Source organism: Sarcophilus harrisii, chromosome 3, assembly GCF_902635505.1.
Source record: "Sarcophilus harrisii chromosome 3, mSarHar1.11, whole genome shotgun sequence".
Taxonomy (NCBI): domain Eukaryota; kingdom Metazoa; phylum Chordata; class Mammalia; order Dasyuromorphia; family Dasyuridae; genus Sarcophilus; species Sarcophilus harrisii.
Window position 1 is genome coordinate 358,607,832 of NC_045428.1, and position 24,329 is coordinate 358,632,160.

The window sequence follows — 24,329 nt, forward strand, 5'->3', positions numbered from 1 at the left end:
TAAAGACCCATCATAAACTCCAAAGCAGAACATTACCAGGAAAAAAAAAAACCATCTCAGTGCTTGGTTAGCACTACTACTGTGGGGATTTTCCCTTTTAATTAAAAACACACACACATACACACACACACAAATACACGAGACCCATCGGAAAAAAAAAAAAAAAAAAAACTGATGAGTTGTACAGGCAGAGTACTTTCAGCTCCAGGGGCTGTAAGCTGCTGATTTGTTTAAATTTGCAGCTCATTGCCACCACCTTTCTAGAGCCACCCAGCCAGAGGAAAGCCACCCAGTATCCCAGGGTAGGGATGCAGCAGGTTCACATTCATGCTGCTATGAACTACCAATTCAGCCTGGATATGGAGGCCATGAGCATAAACATGGGAGACCTGGTGAGTAGACTGAAGGGGTCAGAATTGGTGAATTATTTTTTAATTTTAAAATTATATCTTGGGGAAATGGTTGGGGTGGGGAGGGAGACAAAGCTCAGAAGAGGATCTGATGAAAGTTAAAAAATGGTCCAAGAAACCTAACCTTCATTTCCAATGGGTTTTTTGTTCTCAAAACTTATCAGCCCACTGGAGAGATCCATCCATAGTGAATTCAAATAAACTCGGAAAGCCCTCAAATGAGATAAAGAGGTTCAAATCCTAGATCTATCATGTCAAGAGCACTGAATGTAGATAGAGTCAGAGGATCTGGGTAAAAATCCTGTAAAATGACAGGGTGGGAGAAAGGGTTCTTAGTTTCCCCAATCCCAGAAAGGAGAAAAATGTCACACCCTTTCTTTATTTCTAAGGAAGAGGTTTTAAAATTTGGGATGCATGGACTAAATTTTAAGAACTTAGATGGAGAAAAAATTTTTTACATCTCTATTTTCACTAATCTCTAACTAAAATCTATCATTTCCCTCACTTATTTAAAAATTTATTTCTGATAAGTGGTTCATAGTTTTTATCAAACTGTCCAAAGAGTCACTTAAACCAAAAGGTTTATAATAATAAGGCTATAATAAAGAATAAGGGGAGAAACTCTTTCTAACATCCTGGAGGCTTTAGCATTAGATTCAGTTATCCACTGTTACAAATTAACACCTCCTCCTCTAATGTAGGCTACTCTGGAAGTGTTCCACTTGACGCTGGAAAACAGAACTAATACAAGAAATCGGTATTATAATCCTAACTCTGAATGGAGGGAAGAATATACAAATCAATAAACATTTATTAAGCTCATTCTATGCGCAGAATATCATATTAGCAACTGGGTACAATACAAAGTTGAGATGACTCAGTCCCTGCCTTCAAAGAGCATATTGTTCTGATAAGGAAACATCAGAGTGAGCTGAAGAAGTGGAAACCCAGTGAAAGTGAGATTTGAGTATGAATTCCTGTATTTTTAGAGGAGTTTGCTTGAACCTAGGGAGAAATGCCTCATCATCACTTTTCACTCTATCAACACTCAAAGTCTTCACCTACATGGAGTGTAGGCTGTTCAAGTGGCTCAGCCCAGAAATCAGGGTTCTCTGCCTGGAAGGGAAAAAATTTTTTAATACCTGACTACAGGGAGCAAAGCAACTCAGAATTGAACCACCAGATTCCCCAAGAAGGGAGAAGAATGAAAGAGTAGGAGGAAAAAGGGTGAGATTCTCCTAAAAAAAAAACAAACAAACCTAATTCTTGGGCTTTAACTTGTTTTCTCTTCCAGCCTTGAGGGAGATTTCTCCCAAAGTTGGGGTACAATTTTCCTGAAATTTTTCCCCCTTACCCCTTTCAAATTATTAATGCTTTCTCACAATTCTCCAAGGTTCTAGCATTTACAACTCTCCAAGGTATAGGAAGGTAGAAAGAGGATATAGAAACATTTATCTAGGGATTCAGTTCATTGGGTCCCTCTCTCCGCTCCCAGAGTGATAGAAGATTCAGAAGTCTCAGAATAATTAAAATGGGAGATGGGTGGAATAACCAAATTCACATTGAACTGCCTTTTATCACCTTGATACTCAATTTCCTGCTGCCATACTATTTAGGCTACTTAAATTTAGTCTCTACTCACAGAAAAGGTGGCCACAGGAGCCCTGACTAGTTGGTTTGAAGTTCCGAGAAGTCAAGTGTTTCCCCTGCGTTGTATTTCTTAATACCCAAGTCTCCAGGGAGTCAGGCAGTAAGCTGAGGAGGTCTCCACAGAGCCCTAGAGAGGGGGAAAACCAGTGGCAATCTCAAATCACACAGTGAAGCTACGCTCTCTCTACCCAACAGTCCCCAGCCCAGTTCAGGGACCTGCTAAAGTCTAGCCACAAGGTTTGTAGACCCCAGATAAAAAACCCCTGTTCCAGAAGATAAGTGGAAAAGAGAGGCAGGAGACTGGGTTGTAGAAAGTGGTCCTTTACTGTCCTTAAAGGAAAGTCCACTCTCTAGTTAGATTCTAGCTCAGCAGAGCATTTGAAGACAAGATAGTAAAAGGAGACCTTCACGGCACAGCTACATTGTCCGGTCAGAGCAGACAAATTTTCCAAATACCAGACTCTCAGGCTGGGTTGGCGTTAGGCTTCTCTCTTGTAGGCTCTCTGAACATCACCCGCCCCCTCTTTTTTACTTTCCCAGCATCTCCCTTCATTCAACTTTGAGGGCAGACTGAGGAACTCTAGATCAGTGGTTCTTAAAACTTTTGTTCTCAGTGTCTTTATGCTATTAAAAATTATCTGGGGCAGTTAGTTGGTATAGGACATAGAACACCAGCCCTGAAGTCAGGAGGACCTGAGCTTAAATCTGGTCTCACACACTTACTGCTTCCTTGCTGTGTGACTCTGGGCAAGTCACTTAACCCCAATTGCCTCAGCCAAAAAAAATTAAATTAAATTATTGAGGGAGCTATCCAAAGACTTTTTGTTTCTGTGGCTTATATTTACCATGTTAGAAATAAAAAATAAATTTGAATTTGTACACACTTTGAAAGGGTTTCAGTGTATAAATTCAAATTTTTTTTATATTTTCAGCCCCCTCCAGCCCCTAAGGATTCTCTGGACCACACTTTGAGAATCACTGCTCTAGATGTTTCTACACCTTAGAAATGTGCTGGGAATCTAACCAGAATCCAGGCTTTCTTTCCTAGCTACCCATTTTTCTTCAAAGGGGGAGGGAAAGTGTCTCTAGAAAAAGTAGGAGAGGAGGGATGTGAGAAATGCTAAGGCTTGTTCTTTTGTTCTCTCTCCTCCTTTCCCTGGAATGTTTTCCCATTTCCACCCACCCTCAAGCTATTGCAGTCCAAGGAGAATGGTCCTCTCCCCCTGCACACAACTGGGACCAGTGAGGTTTTTCTACTGAGGTACCAATTCCCATGCTCCCACTCTGAGTGAGATAGAAAGATGACCTCAAATTGACCTCCATCCTACTCTATTAAGGCCTAGAGTGACCTTGAGTAATTTTTAATGTTTTCTTACTTCCCTTGCCTCTTCTCTCCTCTCAAACTCTGGGTTTGACTGGGGGATATTCTCATTCAGTAGCCAAGAATAAAGAAATTAGCCATCTTTTGTTTCCCTTCCCCCAGTTTTAAGCCTCATTCCTGGCTTTAAAAAAGGCTAGGAATATGAATAGACTCAATAAACATTTATTAAATGCCGTCTTGTGCAGAACACTTCAAGGGTGAGGGGGTGGGCTGTAAAACTTACAGAAGATGTGATCCCTGACTTCATGGAGCTTACAGCTTGGGAGGGAGCTTAGAAACAAAGAAAGCTGGCTGACTGTAATACAAGACCTTACCTGACAACTGTAGTAATGGCAGAAGGGGAAGAGACCCACCTGGATCTGAAGTTAGAGAATTCTGCCTCAGTCACTTGGCAGAGCCTTTTCCTGAGTCTGGAATACTCTCACTCATCTCAGCTTTCTGGCTTCCTTCAAGTCCCTACTAAAATCTTTCCTTCTTCATCCCCTTTATTACAACTGCCGCAGACATCTTATTTGAACTGAGTTGTTTGCTTGTTGGCTCATTCATTAGGCTGTGAGTCCCCTCAAAGGAGGGACTGATTATCTTTTCTTTCTCTGTAGCCCCAGAACTTACTATATAGTGCCTGGTTCGTAGTCAGCACTGGACATTTTTTTTTAACTGTTTGGTTGTGACCAAGTTATCAAATCTTTCACTGTCTCAATTTTCTTAATTGTTTAAAAAGGGGAGGGGAATGACTAGAAGGCCTCAAAGGTCCTTTCCAGCTTACGACAAGAATTGCAAATCCAAGGGCTTTCTGATCTGTAGGGGAAGGACAAAGGAAAAATTTGCTAAATGACTCTGCCCCCTAAACTGAGAGAATATACATCAAATGCTTTGCAAATCTTAAAGGACTATATAAATGTCAGCAATAGCAATAATATTTTTTATTTTAAAAATAATATTTATTATTAATAGCATTACCCCCACCTGTAAAAGAAGAATGATAATAACAAACACTTGCGCTGCCCACAGCACAAAATTGCTGTGAAAGCAGTTTGCTGAGTATAAAGCACTCTCAAGTTGAAGGTTTGTTTTTTTTTTTAAATGAGTATTTCCCAGAACTCTTCATTCCTCTATGCCATGTTGTCCTTTGTCGTGACATGGACAGTTTCTGGGTCTAGTCACCAACCCAGGTGGCCAAGGATGGAGGCTTAATTTGTGTCTGAGAGCTTTAAAGATTATTGTAGAGGGGTTTTTGTTGGTTTGTTTGCACCTCGCAAGCCAGCGGCCCAGAGAGGAGAAGAATAACGGGTGACTGAAAAGCTGAGGTGGCCAGAGGCAGAGTGCTGGAGGGGAATGCAATCTTGCCTGGGCACAAGGATGCCCAGGCTTGGCTCAGAGCCTTCAGTCCTTCCCAGTTCAATCTGAGCAAATGCCAGGGCTGGGCCTGGGGAGGGCCAAGGCTTCAAGTAGTTTCAGAGGCAACTCTCCCTTCCCCATCCCCTCTTCCATCACCATTGCCCCAGATGGGGGATGGTACCTGTTCAAACGTGGACTGATCGTTGTATCTGAAATGACATTCAATGCCAGGTGACACTATAGTCAATAAACATTCATTAAGCACCTACTATGTGTCAGGTACTGTCCTGAGCACTAGGGACTCAAAGGGGGAAAAACGTCCCTGAACCATAGGCACTTAAATTATAATTTGTTGAGTTGTTTTTCAGTCCTGTCTGATGTTTTGTGACCTCCTTTGGAGTTTTTTGGGCAAAGGTACTGGAGTAGCTTGCCATTTCCTTCTCCAGGTGAGGAACTGAGGCAAATGGGATTACACAGGATCACACAGCCACTAAATATGTGAGGGGATTTGAACTCAGGAAGAGGAGTCTCCTACACTCTATCCATTTAATAGGGAAGATAATACACTAAAGCAAGCTGAGAAAGGGCTAGGGATCACCAGGGGAGGTATCTGTAGAAGCATGGTGAAAGTCAGAGAAATCTCAAAGCAATGCAGATCACATGGGAAATAAAGAGATAATCTGACTTAAATAGGGCTTTCAGTGTTTGTGCTCCAAGCACTAAAAGGGCAGAGAATAGCCATGAGGTGGATTATTACCAAGGCTGCTAGCTTCTTGCAAGATGATGAGGTTTTCCCAATAATGAACATCCTGGGACACGGCATACAAGTCCCAAAGCATTCGAGCCAAGCGAGAAAATAAAAGCAAGTTTTGAAACTTCTTTTTTCAGTGCAGGGTGACCAGGCTCATAAAGAGACAAAAAAGTAAAAAAAACAGGTCACATGAAGATCAACTGAAGGGATTGTCAGTAATAACATCAAAGAAAAGGAGATTTGGGGTAGACATGATAATTACCTTCAAGTATCTGATGGGCTATTCTGTGGAAGACATTCTTGGCCCTAGAGATTAGATGACCTCCAATTTATATCCCCCATATATACTATTTATATGTGTTTGCATTTTGTCTTCTATCACACTGTGATCTTGAAATCAGAAACTGCTTTTTGTCTTTTCAACTCCAGGGCTTAAGGCAATACCTGGCACATGGCAGGTACTTAATTGATGTCTATTGACTTGATTAAAAGGAAGAATTAAAAGCAATGGATAGAAATAACAGACCACAGCAGATTTGGCTTGATGTAAAGAAAAATTTCCCACCAAATAGCGTTGTGTAAAAGTAAAATCGAGTGTATCAGGAGGTAACAAGTTTCTTATTGGAAGCTAGGTGGCCTAGGAGAGGGAGTACTGAATCAAGAGTCAGGAAAATCCAGCTCTGAGTGTTCACTAATAATCTTTGGCAAGTCACTCAACCTCTTCCTGCCTCAGTTTCCTTGTCTGTAAGATGGAAATGATAATAGCTTCTATTTCCAAGTGTTATTGTGGGCACAAAATGAGACAAAATTTGAAAAGTGCTTTGAAAAATATAGCACTTAAGGTGCTATATCAATGTTAGCTATTATTACTCTCACACAATATCTTTTGCAAAAATTTTACAACCACTTAAGAGTGACACTTAAAAAGGGGATTCTCCTGTTCAGTGGTAGGTCAGACTCTGAGATTCCATGATGTGGTGATTCCATGATTCTGTAGTCTTAGGTGAATACAGATACAGGATTCTGGATACCCATAACTGGTTAATTGGACACTCTTGACCACTACTCATGGATCACTGAAGTATAAAAAAAGGAAACCAAAACTGGTTCAGGTCTGCTGCACATGGAGGTCTCAGGGCCCAGTGATGCATCTCCCAGCTGCAGAAGAGACATAAAACCCCCTATGCAGATACGGGGCTCCCCAACCTTGGAGGCCAAAAGTCCCAGAGATCTAGGCAGATCAATCCCTATTTCTGAGCTCTACTTACTTTACTCTTTATCAATTCAGGTAAGTCTTCTTATTCTTCTCTGCAGTTATCATAATCATCATTTCTTAAAAGGCAGAGAAATATTCCATTACATTTATGTAGCCTTTCCAAATAGATCAACTTTTTTTTCTGCTTCTTTGGTACCACAAAAGGAGTTACCAGAAATGGTTTTATCATGTCTACTATAGAGGGGCCGATATTGAGTTTTATAAAATCCAGGAGTAGGAAAAGGGTTGCAGAATTAAGGATTAGAACTGTACTGTCTCATCTGGAGCCCATGCTCCCCTATCCCAAGGAGAATGATCCTAGTTAAAACCAGGAGGAATCTAGAATTTGATACAGTTGGTTTCTAAGCAAATTGGGAGCACCTTGGTCTCTCACAGGGACCAGCATGAGTGCTGAAGGTACTGGCTTGGGGAAGAACGGTTTAGTCCCATTATTACTGACATGGTGGAGAGATTGGACAGTCGGAGCAGACATTCCCACCAAGCAGCACAGCTTCCAAATGTTCCAGTTAGAGCCAGTTTGCTTACACAATTTTCAAGACCGTGACCCGGACTTTGTGTGTAGAGACCTCCCCCAGACAAAATGACTCAGCATGCATGGGAATTCTGAGCTTCAGCCTGGATTGAGTCATGAGCCCAGGAGGGTGGGCAGCCGCCCACCCCAGGGCAGGCTGATGTGGGCTGGTGTTGCCAGCTTTGCCAAACCTTCTCACCCGCTGCAGGGTGACCCAAATAGGTAAATCAGCTTCCTTGGTACTGGGCCTAGAAATTAAGGCTGTGGGGTAAACTACTAAAATCTTAATTATAAATCTAGAATTGGGGGGCTTGAAAAATCATTCAGTCTAATCCCCTCATTGCACAAATGAAGCCATTGAGACTCAGAGAGATTACATACAGAATAAGAGGCAGAAATGGTTTCTCTCTTCCACATTTATTTTTCTTTTCACTGTTATCTCTGTTGAGACTATCATCTTCCTCCCCTCTTCTTCCTAATGCACGGATTCTCTTGATCCTCTGCAAAGTATCTGACTTTACAGCCCCTGGTGACTTCCAGTGACAGAAAGGTCACTACTTTTGTGGAGAAGCCTGTTCTATTTTTTTTTTTTAACAACTCAAACCATTAATAAGTTTTTTATAGTTAATTTTTAAGTCATTAATTTAATATTTAATTTTTAATTTAGCTTGATTCTTAAAATCTTTATATTAAGTCAAAATCTCCATTTCTCCAACTTTTACCCATTAATCTCAGTTCTTCCCTTTAGATTCATAGAGGACAGAGGTTTCTCTGATGTCCTGGGACTTGGGTTCAGATTCCATCCCTGAAATTTGCAATTGTTGTGATCTTGGGCAAGCCACTTAAACTCCTTGAGCCTCGGTTTACTTATCTGTAAAATGAAAGGATATGACGAGGTGTCCTCTGAGATCTCTTCCTACTCTAGAGCCATACCATACATAGGAAAGCCTTTCAAAAAATGAAAGCGAACATATTGCGAAATCTTCTCTTCAGGGGTAACTTTTCCTCGTTCTTTTAACCATCCCGGTGACCCTTCTGGACCCTTCAACATCCCGGTCATTTTTCTGAAAGTTCTTCAATATTACTCTTGACATGTGAAATTCATTAATCAATCAACAAATATTTATTAAGCACATATTATATACCAAGCACTCAGCTAAGCCCTGGGAATACAAAAGATAAAAATGAAACACTGCCCTCAGAGAACTTCCAATATAATCAATACTTTTTGGGCAGGTAGGGGCACCTGGCAGGAGTCAACTCAGCCGCAGAGAGTTCTTTGGCCATCTGATAAAGAAAGAGCTGAATTTAGTGCCCTGATTCCATCCCACCACCTACATCTTCATGCCTATTGGGCTATTTCTTTTATCGCAGATTTTCCATCTTTTCATTTCCTCAGGCTCATGGTGTTTCCCTAACCAAGGTCATAGTACTTGGCTCAGTACTCTTGTATTTAGTTCTCTTGTTTTCTCTCCCTTCGGTGCCAGGGCAAGCCATGCTATTTTGAAGCCCATGGACATATTCCTCTTGTGGGCAGGTGTCCATGTTATTACTACAACAGGGTGTGTACATATGTGTAACTGAATTGCTCTATCAGGGTGTGTATATGTATATAATATGTATGTATGTGTGTGTATGTGTATGGGTGGGTGTGTAGCTCATATTTCTGTCCCCCAATGCCCACCAAATAAAAGCCAAGCTCTTTCACCTGGCCAGAGAGTCTTAGAGATTGAGAGACAGCAGCTTTCAGAGGTCTTCCAGTTTGATATTCTCTTTTTCCACAAAAACAAATGAGGCCCCAAGAAGGGAATTGAGTTGCTCAGTGTCCCACAAATAGAAAGTGGTGGAGTTAGGAATTGTCCTATGTTCTTTTTACTGTACCCCCCTGATGTAGAGCCTCTCTGTGATCCGATGACAGCCCACCGCCACCTTTCTTTCTCCATTTTTCATTATTTCATGTCTCCCATGCCTTGGTCAAAAAGAACTTCTCACTATCCCCAGTATGTGTTTCACATCTCCAATCCCTGTGCTCTGTTCATTCTCTAAACCAGAATCCCCTTCTTTGGATCTCTCCATCTCTCTATCCTTGTGCTTCCAAGAGTAAGAGCCTCCAGTGCTGGAGCAATGTTTGGTTTTGTTCCCCTGTGATATACTGCACGTTCTGTGGAATATTATAGTTGTTTCTGCTTGGTATGTAATAAGTGCTGGATATAAGTTTGCTGATTGATTAATGAATTAATGTCAATTTGGGTAAGAACTTTTTGTCTGCAGCCTGCCCTGTTCACCATGTTCACCATTTACATAAGCTGTCAGCTGCCTCACTAGCCTACAGGCCTCCTGAAGTCAATAATGTCTGTCTTAGTTAATATTTTAGTGAGCGGAGAGGGTTCCTGCTGATTTTCCTTCTCCCATGAAGGTGGGGACACCTTTGTCACACACCCTTGTCCAAATGTAACCGCAGCAAAAAGGATAAACCTTTCCCAAGCCCTGGACTCTCATCACGTGTCTCCTCTCCCATTTGTGCCTTTATGATCTTCTGAATGGACTTTTATAAACACTTCCAAATCACTCTCATTGCCTCATTTCTCTTTATTCTGAGCAATCTTTCCCTCGGTTGCCAAAACAATTTTCCCTAAAGCACAGGTCCAACTTCCCTTTTAAATAAACTGCAGCAGTTTTTTTTGCTTCCAAGATGAAATATAAACTCACCTGTTTGGCATCTAAAGCACTTTAATACCTCACTAGAACCAGTCTTTCCAACCTTATTCCATGTGATTTCCTTCCATGCATTCTATGGTCCCTCCAAACTTTCTTACTTTTCCTCACATGTGAACTTCTCCATAATTTTGCATAAGCCTCATGCCTGGGTATTCCAGACATTTAAAATCTCTACTTTCTTTTGAAATTTAGATCAAGTGCCCTTCTAGATGAAGCTTTTTTTTAAATTTTTTTTTATTTTTGCGATGCAATTGGGATTAGATGACTTGTCCAGAATCACATAGTTACCAAGTATTAATTGTCTGAGGCCAGATTAAACTCAAATCCTCCAGCGCTCTCTCCATTGGACCATCTAGCTGCCGGGAAGCCTTTCTTTATTCCCATTCTCCCAAAATTGCCTGGGATTCATTTTGGTCTGTATCTATATGTGTATCGATATCTATATATCTAGATTTAAGTTGAAGGTATTCTGTATGCACTACTACATTGCTGTATTGTTTCCCCTAAAGAGTGTGTCATTTGTATTCTCAGCACCTAGCACACAGCCTGGTATATCTGGGCTATTTGTCCGTATGGTTTTTCTGTGCCTGATTTGTGATAGAGCCTTCCAAGCTCATATTGGTCTGATGAGCCACAATCAAGCACACTAACTTGACTCCAAGACAGTGATGTGATTTTGGTCTTCTCTGAGAATAAAGGACAACAGTCAACCAACCAACAACCAGGGGGAATCATCAATGCTTATTGATGGGACGATTGATTTCCCTAGCTCAGCCCCTTGGACACAGTCAGCAGCTAATAGGGGTTTATTGAATTGAGTTGCATGCCAAAATTCATGTGTGATTAGCTCCAGACCATGACTCCTACTCTATATGTGTGTTTATATTCCCTGTCCCTATCTTTCTCCTTTCTTGGGGAAGAAGAGATAGGTTCCCTAGAAGGGTCTCTTTGGTCCTGAACTTCCCTGCTGGATCAACATCAGCCTGTGTCTGTTCTTTAGAGACCCACCTTCTATGTCTCTCCTCAGAGTGTCCCCAAGATCTGGGACCCCTCCTTCAACCGTTGGCTGAGGCTTTTACACTTGTCACTCCTCCTCAGCCCCCAAATTGCAGTTTGACACCTCCTGCTGAGACATCAAATCAACTCCTCTCCCCACAAACCAGCTTCCTTTCCTCCCCTCCCTTCTCACCCCGTCATTTTCCCAGGGTGTCTTCCAAATCATAACCGTATGAACCCAAGAAGTTCTTCCCTTCCCTCCCACCTTCAGAGAGTTCAGATGGAATACAAACCTATCATCTCACTTTGCCCATTTTTCAGACACTTTTGACATTAAATAAATTCCTCACAAAACAGAAGGTAAATCTGGAGCTGTAACTAGCACAGACTGAATACGGTTTTAGTACTGACATCCAGCTTCCTTCAGGGACTTCCTCCACCCCAATCTCAGTAGAGAAGATTCTCTTGGGACAGACTTGCCCCCCATTGGGCTCCCCTGTCAGCCACTGTCCCCATACTCCCACAACTGAAATTGGCTTGGTTACAGAGAGAGCTTGTTAGGGCTCTAGGCAAATCAATATGGAAATCAGCTTGGATGTTTTGTGGCTCTACTACAATTTAGACACGGGTCCTAACGGGGCCGTTGTACCAATCAGGCGGCCTTGCCCCAGGTTCTCTGACAGCCCCGCCAGAATTCCATCCCTTTCTGCCTCTACAGTCGGCATCTTTTCTTTCTCTGTCAGGTTGGACACGTTGCTGGCTTCCCCTTCCAAATCTAGTAAGAGACAGGGGTTATCAGATAGTACTGTGGGGGGGCTCAATCCAAGAGAAAGAAATCTTGGGTCAGGGCCACGAAGCTGCAGAGCTTCCAAGGCGATGGGAAGTGGCAGGATTGGGATTTGAGGATTCACAGACTAGGGCTGGGAGGGAAGTCCAATGCCCTCCTCCTGCAGGAGAGAAGACCAGGTAACCCAGATAACATATCTGGCATCCCAGAGGATGCCCCCAAACAGCTGTTTGGGGACCAGGAAGGGGCAGCCCTCCCACGGTGGGAAGGCGGTCTTCCGGGACACAGCCTTAGGAGCAGGGAGAACAAAGCTGCACCCCATCCTCACCTCTTGCTCCCTAGGGGCTTTGTCACTGACAGAATTACCCTTTTTGCTAGCACAGTTGGGTTATAATTAGTTATCAATTGCTAGGCGGGGTTGGGGAGGAAGGGACAAGAAAGGGGCCCGTGAGGAACAGGTGCAGCCGAGGCAGCTGTGAGTGAAAGGTATGAAAACACTGATGAGGGCCTTCCTCTGTGGTTAGGTCTGTAAACAGCCAGAGTAAAGGGGGTGGGGGTGGGGGGAGAAGCCGCAGCTGACAGACCCATGCACTCCCATCCCTCCTCCTCCCTTCTCGGCTCTTCTCCCTTCCTCCTCGCTCCTTCAGCGCTCAGAAGTCACTCAGCTACATTGAAGATGGAGGTTGGATGGAAGGAAGTACTGATGGTGACAGTGGCGGGGTAGGGCAGATCTGCTTTATCTCCATGAGCCAGTGAGGGAAACTGAGGCAGAGGAGGCCGGCCCGGGTTGGACATCTAGGAGGGGGAGACAGGGCAGGTGGGCGTGGCTGCTGAGGGGGAGACGCCGTCCCAGGCCAGTCCCTGACTGGGATAGGAGGTGGCCAGGCAGTGCCCAGGGCCCCGGCCTCCTGCCCAGCTGCCCATGGCACCCTGTCACTTGCATGTTGGTGGCTCTTTCTCCAGGTGACCATAAGGCACCTGAGGGGAGGAGCTGGGCTGTTTGCATCTGTGTTCCCGGCTCCCAGCACGCTGCCTTAGACTCACTTTGATAGGGAGAGGTCGGGGTTTGTGGCCACACGGGGATTACCGGTGTGGAAACTCTCTCCTCTGACACAGGCCAGGACCTCCAACAGCCTTAGCAACGAGGGCAATGGCCAGTGCAGTGACTTGGGCTCACCCGGTCTTACTGTCTGGGCCGGCCCCACGAGCTCCTGATCCCAAAGCCCACCCTCTGGCCACAGGGCCGCCTCCCTGGGAACGATGAATGAATGAGGGGTTTTCCTGGGACTGGGAGTGAGACTTGGGGCTGCTCTTCCGTCCCTCACAGGAGGGACCCATAAGTGAGGGAGGAAGCAAAGGCCCTGGCGCTCACCTCTCTCTCTCCGTCTCTCCCTCCCCGCCTCGCAGCTTACAGTTCTGGATTTCAGTAACTACAGCAACTACAGCAACGAGCTGCTGGAGCCCCAGAGCGACTATGTGTGCCCCAGGATCCACAGCTGGGAAGACCAGCTGAGTTACAAGGCCGTGTTCGTGCTCGTGGCCTACAGTGCCATCTTCCTCCTGGGCGTGACGGGCAACGCCTTGGTGCTGGTGATTCTCCAGAGCCACCGGACGGCGCGCAGCTCCACCGAGGCCTTCCTGCTCCACCTGGCCGTGGCCGACCTGCTGCTCGTGCTCACCCTGCCCTTTGCCGTGGTCGAGGGGGCCGTGGGCTGGGTGCTGGGGGCCTTCCTCTGCAAGGCCGTGAGCGCCCTCCACAAGGTCAACTTCTACTGCAGCAGCTTGCTCCTGGCCTGCATCGCCGTGGACCGCTACCTGGCCATCGTCCGCTCGGTCCACGCCTACCGCCACCGCCGCCTCTTCTCGGTGCACGTCACCTGCGCCGCCGTCTGGCTGGCCGGCTGCCTCTGCGCCCTGCCCGAGCTCCTGTTTGTGACGGTCAGCAAGACCGGGTCCAACGACTCGGCGGCCTGCAGCTTCTCTGGCCAAGGCCTGGCGGGCAGCGACGCGCGGCTCGCCTCGCGCTTCCTGTACCACGTGGGGGGCTTCCTCCTTCCCCTGCTGGTGATGGGCTGGTGCTACGCCGGGGTGGTGAGGCGCCTGTGCCAGGCCCAGCGGCGGCACCAGCGGCAGAAGGCCGTCAAGGTGGCCATCCTCGTCACGGGGGTGTTTTTTTTCTGCTGGTCCCCTTACAACGTGGTCATCTTCCTGGACACCCTGGTGATGCTGCACGCTGTGCCCAAGTCCTGCCAGCTGGACGAGCAGCTGGCGACGGCCATCACCACGTGCGAGTTCTTGGGCCTGGCCCACTGCTGCCTCAACCCTGTGCTTTACACATTTGTGGGGGTGAAGTTCCGGAGCGACCTGGTTCGCCTGCTGGGGAAGCTGGGCTGCGTGGGCCCTGCCACCCTCCACCGGTTCCTCCCCAGCTGGCGCAAGGGCAGCAGCTCCGAGTCAGAGAACGCTACCTCTGTCACCACCTTCTAGGAGCCGCCCCCCCCGGGGCGGAGAGGGGTCCTGGCCGGCAAGGGCCTGCCTCGGACTCGCAGCAGTGCCCGAGGGGGCCTTTGCAAGGACAGGAGGCCTGGACAGACCTCCTTTTTAAGAGACAGCTCCGTCCAGACGTGGGCGTGAGGGCCAGCCTGGCTGGGGACATTTCTGAACGCTCAGGACGATACTGTCACTTTCATTCCCTCCTGTCATACCTGACTCCTAAGAGGAAGAGAATTTTTAGGGGGGGCACTTGGGGTGTTATCCCTGAGCATCACAAACCGAGGGCCCCACCTGCTCCGTGGGCTCCGTCCCTGCCCGTCGGCCTGCGTGGTTCTGTCGGGCCTCTCGCTTGGGCTGTTCCCTAACCTTGCCGTCGGAAGCCCCTACTCACACAAACAGGAAGCTCCCCTTGACCCACTTCAGGAGGCCCCGGGTGAGGGCCGCCTTGGCCTTGACCACAGGCGCCCAACCCTCCCTCGCTCTCCCACACCAGGCCTGGGTAGAGCCGGAATATTTTGAGCTCTGTGAAAGCTCAAGGCCGGGAGGCTGAGGCTGGCCAGAATAATGAGGAATGTCTCAGGCCGGGCCGGAGAAAGCTGCCCCCGAGGGAAGCCGCTCTGATGACCCCAGGGCCATTCCCGGGTCTCCGGGCCTGTGGTGGGGTGTGACTGGGTTTAGCTTAAGCTTGTGCCGGCGGTCCGGGGGCTCCCAGACCTTGAACTCCTGCTGCTACCCCGGCCCCACTCCGCAGTTACCTCCCAGAGCGGGAGCAGAGAACCATAGGGGACCAGGAATTCGAGGCTCTCCTGGAAGGGACGAGGCCAGGAAGGGAAGCGAGTGGGAAAGGCTTTCTGCAGCCTGTCCGGGAGGACAAGGGGGTGACCAGTCCCCTTCCCACGCAGAGAGCCCGAGAGGATCCCCTGCCCCGCCAGGGGTCCTCTGAGCTCCTCCTCCAGCACAAGCTGGGTCTTGTTTCCCACACAGTAAGCACATAAAAATAAGTTACTGACAGACGGATGGACGTGCCTAATGTGAAACAGTTCCGAGAGGGGCATCTCCTCAAAGGGCCATTACCTGGAAGGGAGATTCAAAGGGAGAACGGGGGCCTCCCAGGACCAAGAGTTTCGGGTAAGGGAAGTGAGGTGGGGGGAGGGACAGGATGGGGCCCAGCACCAAACTCTGGGAGGGAAGTCCCCAAACCCCTAAGGAAGCAGTAGTCCACTCCTCTCTGAGGGAGCTGCTCAGATGGAACCAGAGGAAGCCGCTTCTCGCTCAGAGGGGCCCAGCTTGACCAGCCTCCGCTGGGCCCCGCACCAGGCCCCACACCTCGGCCTCGGAGACACCGAGAGCCGTCGGCACCTTCTACCTCAGAATAACCCAGACCCGACGAGAAGCTGCCCCTTCTGGTCCGGACCGGTGATGAGGCAAAGGCCAAATGTCGCTCACCTGGCAGGGCACGAGGCTCAAACCATCCTTGTGGCCCAAGCAGCGGGGCACAGAACGGCCCCCTCAGACACAAATGCACAAGGCACAAGGTTGATTTTTGAAGTTTTTCTTTTTAATAAAAAGGCACCTATAAAACAGGTCAATACAGTACAGGCAGCACAGAGACCCCCGAAACAAGCCTAAAAATTGTTTCAAAATAAAAACCAAGAAGATGTCTTCACATATTGTATTTATATATTTATATTTATATATTTATATATATATATTTATATAATGATACAAAATGGCTGGGGGAGGAGGGTATGGCCATGAATTGGGAGAGTAGAGGCTGGTGGGCTGACTTCAGGGATGGTCGAGGGTGGGAAGAGGTGGAAATGGCTGCTGTGGGCAGTGGGGAAGGGGTCAGGAAACACTAAGAAGTCAGGAAGGCTCCCCAGGGCCTGGGAAGAGACAAGATGTTGGTGATCCTGGGGCCAGGAGAGGGTGATGAGCCGAGATGAGCAAGACCCAAGGTGGGCAGAGGGCCCGGTGGGAGGGGGAGGATGAGGATGTGAATGAAGGCGGTGTTCAGAAACAAGAGAACTCTGTCCTGGACCCCCGGGATCTGTTTGGGGGAAGGCTGGGGAGAAAGAACTCGATCGGGCTGACGACGGGCCAGGTGGACAGCACCAGATGCCAGGGAGGGGAGAGGGGTGGAAGAGGCCATATCCCTTTGTATCATGGCTACTGACCTGGGCCCTATCCCTGGCGGGACAGGAAAGCTGGCAGAGAGAGGGGCATGTGTCCCGAGGGGGAGAGACACCTCTCCTGGAATCGGCCCTCAGCACAAACGGCCTTCCCTGAAGGCCGGAAGGGAAAAAAGAGGTTCCTCTTTTAGGGCAAATGAGACAAAACACACAGCTGTCTATGGCTTTTGATTCACTGTGCCGACACCCCAGCCTCCCGGGAGCTTCGCCCGCTTGGGAGGACGGGGAGAGGTCACTTGGAAGAAGAGGGACAAGATACTCTTTGGGGGTAGAGAAGGGGAAGCGAGGCTTGGCGCCTGCCAGAGGCCGGATCAGGCTTGGGGCGCAGGAGGGCCATGGCCGTAACTCAGCGCCTGGGAGGGACAGCCTCTGGGGGGGTGCTGACTCAGACTCCCCTTCTTCCCCTTCTGTAAGAGGAAGTGGGGGGCGACTTCAGGAGGACATGGGTGCTGGCACAGCCCCACGGTCTTAAGTGCCGAGGTCCGCTCCGGCAGGGGCCAGTTCCTGGTGTGTCCGAGGGGCCGGGGGGTCGGGGGTCGGCCCAAGGATGGGGAGGGATGTTAAGCGGGAAGCCCCTGCCCACAGGCCCCCACTCTGGCATCTCCATTCCGGAGAGGCTCTCGCATGGGCTTGGAAGTGGAGGAGAGGTAGCAGAGGCAGGCCCCAGACCGCGAGTCGGGGCAGCAGGGACCGGACGCTGGGATCAGAGACGTCCGCAGAAGCCCCCCCGGATGGAAGAGTTGGGTGGAAGCCTGGGTTTGGGAAGGTTAAGGGCTGGGTGGGGGGGAAGGGGGAACCTTGCACTGGAGACCTTTTTGCAAATGGTGAGTGTGGGTGTCGCATGTCCCTGTGAGAGATGTCAGGGGTTCTTTGTGGGTGGGGGGGATCTGGGGGAGAACACAGGTCAGGAAAGGGAGGGTTTCTTTTTTCCTTTTTTCCCGAGGCGTCTATTAAAATACAGAAATACAGCACACGCACACACCGGCACAAAGCGCAGGCCTTATTTACAGCAATGATGGCCAATGACATCCACCCACTGTCGGCATGGGGGAAGCGAGCGGGGCGGGGGAGAACAGAGGCCCGGGACGCACCACTGGGGAGGGGGAGGCAGCGGTGGGGGAGGGAGAGGGCAGGGGGCCGGAGGGGAGAACCGGGAGGCAGAGCCGAGAGACCTTCTCTGGCCTGTCTCTCCCTCCTCCAGTTCAGTTTGGGACCAAAAACACGTTAATTCACTGATGCTGAGTGACCAACGGGGGTGGGGGGAGGGGCGAGACGGGGGTCCCGGGGGCTGAAACCGAGTAGAAACCCAAACCAAAATGAACCCCCCTCCCCCCAGCCGACAGCACACGCCAGGCCCCCACCCCCAACCCGTGACACTGGGCCGGTCCAGAGTTAGAGGGATGAGGCTTCTAAAGTTTGTGAGACTTCCCGTGCCGGGCCCTGCGGCCCCCCGGCCCGGCTAGAAGGGCAGGTTGGCCATGTTGCCGGGACCAGGGAGGTAGCCCATCTGGCTGTCCAGAGACACGCTGCGCTGCCGCAGGGGGTGAGACACCATGAGGTTCTGCTGGGGCGGGGGGCCCATGAGGGAGCCCTGGGGGGAGAGCATGTGGGGGGGCTGACTGTACACCTCCCCCCCTACGCCCCGCTGCTTCATCAGCATGAAATTCTGCTGGGCCATGAGGCCCTGGGGGGGGGACATGACCCCCTGGTGGAGGCCGTGGGGCATCATGCCCTGCTGGGGGGGCACGCCTGTCCTGCCCAGTAAGGGCATCTGTCCGGGGTGGCACATGGACATGTTGAGACCCCTCTGGACGCCCTGCTGACCTGGGATGTTGGGGGGCCGGGAAGGGGTCTGCTCAGCCATCATGTTCTGCAGGTTCATGAGGTGAAGGTTGGGGGGCTGAGTTTTGGGAGGCTGGTTCTCGCTTTTGGGGAAGTACTGCAGCGTGCTGCTGGGCTTCTCCGAGGGGATGATCCGGGATAGGTCAAACTCAGGGATGCCCGTCGGGGTGGGCCGGATCACCTCGCTCAGCTCGGGGTCGTTCAGCACGGAGGCCACGCCCGGGAGCACGCCCGCGGGGTACGGCTCGCCCATGCGCCCGGCCAGCCCCTTTCCCATCAGGTGCTGCTGGGCCGGCATGGGGCCCGACGGCTGGCTGGGCAGGTCCTCGGGGGGCAGCGGCATCCCGGGGGGGTAGTGCTGCTGCATGCCGGGGCCCCCAGCCCCGCCTCCCCCGGGGGGCAGGGCGCCGTGGGGCTGCTGAAGCCGAGGGGGGAACACCAGCTGGTTAGAGGACATCATTTGGGACGCGTTGGGCATGGGGCCGCAAGGAGGGTTCAGGGAGTCGGGGGCACCGGGGGGCATCATCATGGAGTTTGGGGGGGGCCCGCTGGGTCCCTGTGCATTGGGGTGCAGCGGAATGTTGGAGCCCATCGGGTTGGGTGAGGGCAGCATGGTGGGTGGGGGCTCGTGGGACAGGGGCTGCTGGCCAGGCAGGTTCATGCCCATGGGGCTCTGGGCAGCCGCAGAGTTCAGATGCAACTGGTTGGGCTGGTTGGTGCTGATGCCTGGAAGGAAAGGACAAGGGTCACAGGCGCTCTCTGCGCCCAGAGAGGGAGGCGGTCAGCCCCACCAGCCCACCCCCGCCCGGTGGGCACCAGCCCCCGCCGACCCGGCCCCCCACTTGGCCCACTCAGGGCACGAGGTCCCGCACCTGCCATGGTCCCCGGGGGAAGCATGGGCCTGTCGGGCAGAAGCTCGTCGTCCGAGGTGGCGATGGTCTTGATGGCGTTGTGGTACAGGGGCGTGGAGCTGGGCATGGCGTACTTGGACATCTGAGACATCATCAGCGACAAGGGGTTCTGGGAGGGGGTGGGGTCTGGGGAAGACGTGAAAGGCAGGCTGGGGTTCATGATGCCCCCGGGGGGGTTGGCGGGGGGCGCGGAGGAGCTGCTCCGGGGGCCGCTGGGAGGGAGGGCACCTACAGGGGAGGAGAGAGGAGGAGGTGAAGCCTCTGGAAGGTGCCCCGGGGTGTGGGCGCCACTCCTGGGGTACCCGCTGGCCCCCCACACCCCCCAGCCTCTTCCCACAGACACCCCCGCTTCTCTGAGACAGAGCTGGGCCAGACCCAATGAGGTCTCCCTCCAACAATCCCCCCCTCCCACCATGGTCACTGGGAGAGTAACAGGTGAGGGAGCCCGGAGGATGTGGGGACCCGCAAGCAGCGCCTGCCCCTCCCGAGCCCCGATGACGGCTCACCCTGCTCCAGGTTGCTCATGGTGCTGGAAGAGTTCAAGTTGAGAGGCGGCTGCTTGTTCTGGCCGACCCCCGGACTCGGCATGGCGGTCTTGGGGGAGGGCACCCAGCCCGGGGAGGGCACGGCCATGGAGGGAGACTTGAGCCGGCTGGGTGAGCCGGTGGGCGAACGGACGCTGAGGGAAGAGCCGAGGACCTGGGGGGACTTGAGGGGTCCCGGGGGGTTCGCAGAAGGCAGAGGCACCATCTGGGAGGGCGTCTGGGGCGACTTGAGGTTGGCAGAGGGCGATGTGACCAGGGGTGAGTGCACCTGGCTGAGCGTGGGTGACTTGAGGTGCCCCATGCCCGGCGAGCCCATCTGGTTAATACTGATGGTGAGGTCTGAGGGCCGTCGGCCCAAGCCTCTGGCCGGGGCCGGGTGCATGGGAGCGGGAGGGGGAGGGTTGGGAGCCGGGGGGAGGGGCATGTGGCTGAGCCTGGTGGTGCCCAGGTTGCCCACGGGCATCGAGCCCTGATCGGGACTGAACATGTCCGGGGTGCTGCCCATGTCCTGAGGCATGGCAGGATAGGGTCCCTGCCCACCAGAAAAGCCCTGCTGGCCCTGGTTGGGGAACTGGGAGGGCATGAGCATCTTCTGGGGCGCCCCCATCATGCCGCTCCCGTTCTGGGCCCGCACCCGGGCCAGCTCCTCGGGAGCCAGGCCTTGGGGGGCCATCATGTCTGCGGGGCCCCGCATCTTCTGCGACATCAGCATCTGCTGCTGGGGAGTCATCTGCACGTTGAGATTCATGTTCATGTTCATATTGACATTCATATTCATGTTCAGGTTGCCAGGCCCCATGGGGGCATCCACATCCCTCAGGCCGGACTGCCCCATCGGGGGGCTCAGGAGACCCCTGCTGCCCCCAAACTCCATGCTCATGGGGGCCCCTGCCAGGCCCTCCCCGCCTGCCATCTGCCCGGGGAACATGGCGGGGTCCATCTGCCGGTGGGCCTGAATCATCCGCTCCATCTCCATGCCCTGCCCCATGGAGCTGCCGGCCATCCCCAGCGGGCGCTGCATCCCCATCGTCCGCTTCTCCAGCAGCTGGTGCCGCAGCAGCTCCTCGCGTGCCCTCGGCGTCATGAATCTCTCTGCCTCGCCCTGCCCCCCGGGGTAGGGCACCGCCCCCTGCACAAAGTTGCCCGGCCCCCCCATCGGGGGCAGGTCTTCCGTCCAGCCCATGCCCGGCCGCACGGGCCGCTGCATGGCGTTCATGGGCACTTCCATGGGCATGCTCTGCATGCCCCCAAACCCGGACACCCGCTGCATCTGGTTGCCAGGGAAACGAGGTCCCGGGAACGGGTGCCCTCCTCGGAGCTGCATCGGGTCCTGCACATCCATGGGCCCGCGGAGCTGGGCCCCCATGCCGGGAGGCCACTGGTCCCCGGGCTTACTGTGGTAGGGGGGCGGGGGGCCCCGGACCATCATGCCCCCCATGCCCTGGGACAGCATCATCTCTTGCAGGGGCCGCCCACCGTGGAGGCCAATCTGCTCCTCCTTCCGCCGCTTCTCCTCGTAGTACTCCTCCTGCAGCTTGCGCCAGGCCACCTGCTCGGGCGTCAGGCTGTCCTGGCCGAGGCGCTGCATCATGATGTTCATTTGCTGCCCCATGTCGCCGCCTGGGTGGTGCCCCGGAACCTCGTGCTCCAGCCCGGGGCCCCCGAGGCTCTGTGTCTGGGAGATCATGGACTGCAGGGGCTCCTCGTACTTCTTCAGGCCTCCAGGGGCCGGGGCTGGGGGCTGCTGTGGGGCTGTGGGGGCCGGGGCCGGCGGGCCCCCCTCCCCGGCGGCCCCCGGTGGGCCTTTGAGGAAGGGTTCGGTCTCCCCGCTTCTCAGCAGCAGCCGCTCGATGTCCCGGAGCGTTTGTAAGGAGCGCTCCCGATGCTCCAGCTGTTCTTTGGAGAGGCCCTCCGAGCCCGTCAGGGCCCGCTGCCCATTGCCCGCAGGAGCGCCCTCCCCTAGCAGAGCAGGGCCGCCAGGGGCGCCGCCGGGGTCCCCGCCCGGGGCCAGGGGGTTGGCGGCAGTGGCAGCCGTGGGCGTGTTGGGGTGGGTTCCCCCTGTGGCATTGCTACTGGCGGCCCCCACGGAGTTGGGCGTCAGGTCTCGGTGTGTGTCCTCAGGTGGCCCCTCGGGGGGCAGGGAGGTGGGCAGGGCCGGGGGGGCACTGCCGGGGGGCGGCGGAGGCGGGGGCAAGGGAGGCGGCTGGGATTGGGGGGTGCCTGCCGAGGCGGCACTCAAGGGAAGCGGTTCTGGCGTCGGCGGCACCTTGGGAGCCTGTGGGGCAAAAACAAGCAGGAGTTAGGAGGCAGCCCCTCCCCAGGCTTCCCCCATCCCGCACCCGGGGAAAACCCACTTTCCGGGGAAAGCTCTGACCCGGCCCACCTCTAGGTCCTAAAGCCGCTCACCTGGTCGAGCTTGGCACGGGGCACGTTTTGCTGGTGGTAGGCCAGAATGGAATCAACTCGGCCCTGCAACACCGCCTCAGCTGCCCTGGATCGCCGCGGAGCGGGCGGAGAGGAAAGGAGAAAGGCGGTAAGGCGCCTGCCGTACGGAGAAGGAGCTGCCCGCCCTCCCCAAGCAGGCTCCCCACGGCCCACGCTAACCCGGGCCCCCAAGGGACTTCCAGGCGTCTGGGAGTAGCATCCCCGGGGGCACCTCAGCGGAGCAGGTGCGCTCCCCCAGCAGCACTTACGTGTTGGCCAGGTGAGTGGTGAAGACGTAGACAAACTGGGCGGCTGACTTTCCTGGGCCTCCCAGGCCGCCGGGGCCCTCGGGCCGAAGGCCGGTCGGAGGCCCGTGGGGGGGCCCGGGGGCGCTGGTCTCACTGAGGGGCGGCGGGGGCGCCGGGCCTGAGCCCAGCTGCGTGGTGGCCATGGCTGGGTCTGCTACATTACAGTCTGCGGTGAGAAAGGAGGAGGGGAGGAAGAGGTGAGCGGCGGACGGCCCGGCCCAGCGCCGCGAGGGGAGCGCTCGGAGCCTGAAGCTGCAGGAGGACGCCGCTTACCAATCAAAACGAGGCCGGGCCCCTCACCAGGGGATCCGATGCCCCTTTCTAACTGGTCTGGGTGACAATCCGGCCACAGAGGCTTTGGTGTTTAAAACGCTCCCTTTTTCGTTTGCTTTCTCTTGGCCAGGTTTTGGCAAGTGCTAACCATGGTGCAGGGAGAAGGCGCGGTGGCTGGAGTGTGCGCCCGTGTGTGTGCAAATGCTGTGCTCCAAGTCACAGACGGCCAAGTGAGTGAGTCACAAAGCGGGGAGAGAGGAGGGGGAAAGGAGGAAGAGGAGACAGAGCCCAGCGAGCTCCGGTCTAGAACTCGGGAAAATGAAGCCCAGTTGCCACTCGTGACTTTGCTGTGTGACTTAAAGAAGTCAGCTAAGCTCTGCAGCCCTTGGTCTTTCTCTTCTATACGACAGGGATAATAGTGCCCGCTCTGTGACTTCTGGGAAAGAAATGAGGATGGAGCAAGCTGACAGCTCTGTGGGATGTAAGGTGTTATTAGACTTCCATGGCCATGACATGGACTGAGAAAACGGAAGGGAGCTCTGTGTTCAAGCAACGCTAACGCGGTCAGGATCAGAGTCTACTTCAACCCAGACCAGCAAGGAGGAAGCTTCTGTTCCACAACACCCTTAATTTCATTTAGTCATTTCAGAAATAAGTGATCACCACGGTTGGGGGGTGGGAGTGGGAACCATGAGAATGTGGATGGCTCGGAGCCAAACCACCCCCAGAGTAAGAAAAACTACTCAAAGTCTATCACCTCTTAACAGTGGTTCACAATAACATCATTTAGATCAACAAACATTTCCTAAACGTATGACATGCATGCAAAGTGCTAAGCTAAGTTGTGGAGGAGGTGCAGAAAGAAACAAAAACATGGCACCTGGGCCTAAGAAGCTTGAGATCTAATAAGAGACAAGATTAGAGAGAGAAAAGGACTATGGTCCAAATTAGAACACTTGAGGTGCCCAGAAGGGAAATGCGGACCTAGGGATATCCACAGAGTTTGAGAAAGGAAGGGTACGCCGGCTGAGGAGAAAGGGGAATTAGGGAAGGCTCCAGATAATCGGAGACCACTGGAAGGAAGGGAAGGCTTCCACCTTTTTACAAACCCAGGGATCCCTGGGAGTTTCTCCCTCCTTTGTAGCCAGCCCAGATCCTGCCCTGAAGTCCAGCCTCTTTGAGTAGCCCTGCTACCTAGTGTAGCTGGAAACAGACAGAAATGTGATTGGGGAATGTCTGACAAAACAAATACAAATGCAACGTAACATCAATAACTTGTGGCTCCTGAGGAGAGGTTTCTGACTGAGTCTGACACCGCAGGCCTACAACGAGCACCGAGGTGCAGGCCGGTCCCCCGGCTCATGCGTTCCACAAGCCTCGGTTAAAATGCCCGCTCTGCCAGGCGTGGCCAGAAAAACCCAACCACAGACGGACGGACCGACGGACATCGCCGGGCTCAGGCTACGAGGGCCTCCGGTCGTCTCTGCCTGGGAGCCTCTGGTCTCACCCACGATGGCCACGAG

The 24,329-nt window shown here is 52.7% G+C and overlaps 2 protein-coding genes across 5 annotated transcripts in view; one reads left to right on the forward strand and one right to left on the reverse strand.

Annotated features, from left to right (window-relative positions):
- The first annotated feature begins 235 nt into the window (after positions 1-235).
- Positions 236-15,821, forward strand: CXCR5 (C-X-C motif chemokine receptor 5). Of its 2 annotated transcripts, none has more exons than XM_031960103.1 (2): positions 236-392; positions 13,226-15,821. In XM_031960103.1, exons 1-2 carry the CDS (start codon positions 309-311, stop codon positions 14,303-14,305), a joined length of 1,164 nt encoding a protein of 387 aa, XP_031815963.1. In that variant the 5' UTR covers positions 236-308; the 3' UTR covers positions 14,306-15,821. The 2 variants fall into 2 exon arrangements, with proteins under 2 accessions (XP_031815963.1, XP_031815964.1); XM_031960104.1 differs by lacking the exon at positions 236-392 and adding an exon at positions 12,474-12,538.
- A 385-nt stretch (positions 15,822-16,206) lies between these two features.
- BCL9L (BCL9 like) overlaps positions 16,207-24,329 on the reverse strand; it is a 31,688-nt gene continuing 23,565 nt past the window's right edge. For all 3 annotated transcript variants that reach the window (XM_031960101.1, XM_031960102.1, XM_031960099.1), the window contains exons 4-8: positions 22,495-22,699; positions 22,208-22,292; positions 19,763-22,076; positions 19,218-19,484; positions 16,207-19,071 (exon numbers count right to left, since the gene is read on the reverse strand). In XM_031960101.1, the coding sequence (XP_031815961.1) occupies positions 17,963-19,071; positions 19,218-19,484; positions 19,763-22,076; positions 22,208-22,292; positions 22,495-22,699 (3,980 nt within the window). In that variant the 3' untranslated portion in view covers positions 16,207-17,962. The remainder of the gene's footprint in view (positions 19,072-19,217; positions 19,485-19,762; positions 22,077-22,207; positions 22,293-22,494; positions 22,700-24,329) is intronic.

Coding starts and splice junctions, on each gene's coding strand:
- CXCR5 (XM_031960103.1), top strand. CDS start 309: ATGCAGCAGGTTCACATTCATGCTGCTATGAACTACCAATTCAGCCTG. Junction 393..13,225: donor GCATAAACATGGGAGACCTG/GTGAGTAGACTG, acceptor CCCGCCTCGCAG/CTTACAGTTCTGGATTTCAG.